At 40.0% G+C, this 4,667-nt stretch overlaps 1 protein-coding gene across 1 annotated transcript; it reads right to left on the bottom strand.

Annotated features, from left to right (window-relative positions):
• Positions 1 to 1,582: 1,582 nt before the first annotated feature.
• Positions 1,583 to 3,733, bottom strand: LOC126767135 (uncharacterized; the record flags this gene model as incomplete). The annotated part of the gene is made up of 2 exons (XM_050484734.1): positions 2,672 to 3,733; positions 1,583 to 2,265 (listed from the first exon to the last, which is right to left on the bottom strand). Coding segments are annotated over exons 1-2 (1,745 nt in total), but the record flags the coding sequence as incomplete, so codon positions are not given.
• Between the last annotated feature and the right edge of the window lie 934 nt (positions 3,734 to 4,667).

The raw sequence follows: 4,667 nt of genomic DNA, 5'->3' as shown, positions 1-4,667 counted from the left end.
GCTTATGATTTGAATAAACTCGATATGGATTGCTAAATGTTTAAATGCAAAAAAGTCGGTTTTATACCTAAATTTAAAATTATGCAATTGTTTCCAAATGCACTGCCGCTATGGTCTTATTTCAACTTGAGTAAGATGATGAGGGTTTATTAACTTTAATATGTTAAGCTAATGATTTTAAGCAACTTGATATGGATTTCTAAATGTGTACATTCAAGAAAATCGGTTTTATACCTAAATGTAAAATTATGGATTTTTTTCCAAATGTACTGCCGTTGTGGTCTTATGTCAACTTATTGGGATGATGAGGGTTAAATAACTATAATGTGTTAAGCTAATGATTTGAAGCAACATGATATGGATTTCTAAATGTGTACATTCAAGAAAATCGGTTTAATACCTAAATGTAAAATTATGGATTTTTTTCCAAATGCACTGCCGTTATGGTCTTATGTCAACTTTAGTGAGGTAATGAGGGTTTGTTAACTTTAATATGTTAAGCTAATGATTTTAAGCAACTTGATATGGATTTCTGAATGTGTACATGCAGGAAAATCGGTTATATACCTAAATGTTAAATTTTTCCAAATGCACTGCCGTTTTGGCTTTATGCCATCTTCAGTAAGATGGTGAGGGTTAATTAATTTTAATATACGAAGCAGATCTTTGTGGATTTCTAAATGTGTATATGCAAGAAAATCGGTTTTATACCTAAATGTAAAATTCTGAAATTTTTCGATATGCACTACCGTTTTGGCTTTATGCCAACTTCTGCAAGATGACGAAGGTTAATTAACTTTAATATGTGAAGCTAATGATTTGAAGCCATTCGACATATATTGCCGAATGTGTATATGCAAGAAAATCGGTTTTATACCTAAATGTAAAATTGTGGAATTTTTCCAAATGCACTGCCGTTTTGGCCTTATGCGCACTTTTGTAAGATGGCGAAGGTTAATTAACTTGAATATGTGACGTTATTGCTTTGAGTCAACTCGATATGGATTGCTTAATGTTTAAATGCAGGAAAATCGGTTTTAAACCTAAATGTAAAATTCTGTAATTTTTCCCAATACACTGTCGTTTTGGCTTTATGCCAACATCTGTAAGTTAAAGAAGGTTAGTTAACTTTAATATGTTAAGCTAACGATTTGAATCAACTCGATATGGATATCTAAATGTGTACATGCAAGAAAATCGGTTTTATACCTAAATGTAAAATTATGGATTTTTTTCCAAATGCACTGCCGTTATGGTCTAATGTCAACTTTAGTGAGATGATGAGGGCTTATTAACTTTAATATGTTAAGCTAATGACTTGAATCAACTCGATATTGTCACCAGACAGATTAGAATGACCGCTGGGCGTCTTCTTTATTTGAACGTCAAAATACAACTCAACTTACATAAAAGGAAAACATAAGCAATCGTAGTTTACAGCACATTGTATGTTAAATGAGAGAATAAATAAAGAGATACATATATGAGAGAATTATAATACTAAGACTAAAATCTAAGAGTGACAACTCGGCCTCTCCTGCTGCTTCAACTCGTCCCGAGTTGATGATCGTTGGTAATGTACCCGGATTCATCATACTCGTCATCAACCTCCGGAAATAGAACGCACCACGGTTTCATGTTGTCGGTAGTTGCTATTGTTGAATATCGACGTTGAGAGCATTGATGCCCATCAACATCTTCGACGACGTATCGATTGAATCGTAGAACCTTCTTCACGATGTATGGCCCTTTGTAATGTGGTTGGAGCTTTCGAGATTCACCAGTGCTAGGAACAGGTGCTGCTAACAGTACTAAGTCACTTTCTGCATACGGCTCTGGTTTGGAGTGTTTCGCATCAAATCTAGCTTTCCATTTAGCTCGGGCGGTTTCTATGTTGCGAGTAGCTTCATCGCGCCGTTTGTTCATCAGTAGCTGTACATCATCATCATGTATAGCAGCTAATACTTTGTTTCCGCTTATGTCACGAAGTGGAAAATCGTATACTAAATCAATAGGAGCATACTTAGTCGTTGAATTTACTTTCGTATTCATTACCCATTGCAATGAACGTAATTGGATGTCCCAATCTCTTGGATTACCGATTGACGGTTTTAAATATGCCAACACTGCTTGGTTGACTCGCTCGGCCAACCCGTTAGAACGCGGTGTGCGCACTGCCACCTTAACGTGCTGTATGTTGTTGGTATTACAGTATGATGTAAACGTCGTGGATGTGAAAGCTGTCCCACGATCTGTGACTACCCTCTGCGGCAGACCAAAGTACAACGTGTTGATTCAATGCTTCTGTTACTGGCTTTGTCTTTGTTGACCTCGTAGGAGTAATAACTGCATATCTGGTTAGAGCGTCTATAATTACCAGAACGTATTCGTACCCGCGTCGGCTTTTCACAAATGGACCCAAGTGATCCATATGCAAAACCTGGAATGGCAACTTTGGGACGTCCATCCCGAACAACTCGGACTGTTTTCACCCTGGGTGGCGATGGTAGCAACATTCGATACATGATTTAATGTATCCCTTGACGAAATTTCTCATACGAGGAAACCAAAAATGTTTCATCGTCCTCTTCACGGTGCCTTCAACACCTGGATGCCCGCAATCGTCATGGTATAGTTTTACTATTCGCCATCTCATTCCCTTTGGAACAACCAGTGGACAACTATCCTTCATGTTTCGTTTGAATAGTCGGTGATTTTCCAACAAGTATTCTGACTTGATCTGAGCTTGCTGATCAGAGTTTGCTAAACCCCTCAATACGTCAATGATTATCCTCAGCTTGCTGTCTTGCTGCTGCATCACTGACACCCAGTCATCGACTGACAATGCTTGGATGTGAGTGCCTTCCTTGTTGACTGTATTCGATAGCTTTACTGGACCTCGACTCATTGCATCGACATGACACATTGATGTTCCAGCCCGATGTACAATATCGTAGTCATATTCAAGAAGCCTGAGCAACCATCTTGCAACTCGTGGACGCATCGGCGTCGTAAGTTTCGCACATGATATGGCTTGGCAATCGGTGACGACGGTGAAGTGTTTACCCAACAGGAACGTTCGGAATCGTTGACATGCCTCAACAACAGCTAACACTTCTAGTTCGTATGCATGATAATTCTTTTCAGCTTCTGTACAAGCCCTGCTAAAATAAGCCACCGGCTTCAAGTTACCAGTGTCGTCATACTGTAACAGTATCGCTGCGAGTCCTACGCTCGAAGCATCAGTATGTAACTCATGTACCTTAGTGACATCATATATTGTAAGAACCGGTGAGTTCGTGATATGATCGATCAACTTTCGAAAAGCATCTTCGCATGTTATACTCCACACAAAATCAATATTCTTCCTTGTCAATTCAGTGAGCGGCTTAGCAATCAAGGCATACCCACTGACGAACTTACGGAAGAAACCTGTAAGTCCAAGGAAACGACGGACTTCTAGTTGATTACGAGGTACTGGAAAATTCTTGATGGCTCTTGTTTTCATCGCGCCTGGCCGCACGCCACCTTCGTTTACTTCGTGTCCCAAAAATGATACCGCACGTCTCATAAACGTGCACTTCGACAGTCGAAGCGTTAACCCTTCTTGTTCAATTATTTCGAGAAATTCTTTTACGTGCAATAAATTTTCATCTTCGGTGTGACTTGCAATTATAACTTCATCGACGTAGCTGATCACCTTGTTGCTGAGTGGTGCTACCAAGTTCGACATCATTCGTTGAAACGCACACGGAGCATTGCGTAACCCAAACGGCATTCTGGTAAACTCATAATGACCGTTGTGAGTCCAAACGCAGTGAAATATCGTGACTGTTCTTCCAACTCTATCTGATAGTAACCAGACATAAGGTCGAGTGTGGTGAAAAACTTCTTTCCAGCTAACGTAGCCAGCACACCATCTACGGTCGGCATCAACCATGGCTGCTTCTCAGTAACCGCATTGAGCTCACGGAAATCAACGCAAAGCCTATCCTCACCGTTTGACTTTCGCACCAAGACAATAGGAGATGCATACAATGACTTCGATTTCTGAATTATACCTAACTCTAATAATTCATTCACTATCTTTTCTACCACTTGCTGTTTTGGAATTTTTTTTTTTTTTTTTTATAGTAGGGGGAAGCATCGAAAGCCGGAGTGCGGAACTTTAATCCGCTAAACCTAACCTACTCCCAACTCAAGACTCTCCCACGGGACCACCGATTAAGTATTACTTCGTGGGTGGGACAGGACATTTAAGTCTCATCTATTGTGCGGACTGACGGACGCCTAATTTGTTCAAAAAGTCTCAGTTGTGTCATTATGGATGCTGACGCTTCGCTGACAGCTTTCCATTTATCAGTCGACTGACACATGAGTGTCGTCAAATTATTGACTGTAAAACTACCACCGAGTGTGGTTTTTAGCTTTTCCCTTGTATTCGAAAATCGAGGGCAATAAAATAGTACATGTTCCGAGTCTTCTATACTCTGTACACGTCGGACAGTTCGGACTAATGTCATTGTGGAATCTGAAAAGGTAGCTTCTAAAGCATCCATGTCCACTAAGTATTTGGGTCAGATGGTAATCTAGATCCCCATGTCGTCTCTCTATCCACGAGTGGATGTCCGGTATAAGTCGATGAGTCCAACGCCCTTTGGTTGAGG

Source organism: Bactrocera neohumeralis, unplaced genomic scaffold, assembly GCF_024586455.1.
Source record: "Bactrocera neohumeralis isolate Rockhampton unplaced genomic scaffold, APGP_CSIRO_Bneo_wtdbg2-racon-allhic-juicebox.fasta_v2 ctg4264, whole genome shotgun sequence".
In the NCBI taxonomy this organism is placed as follows: Eukaryota; Metazoa; Arthropoda; class Insecta; order Diptera; family Tephritidae; genus Bactrocera; species Bactrocera neohumeralis.
This window is presented reverse-complemented; position numbering and strand designations above follow the sequence as displayed.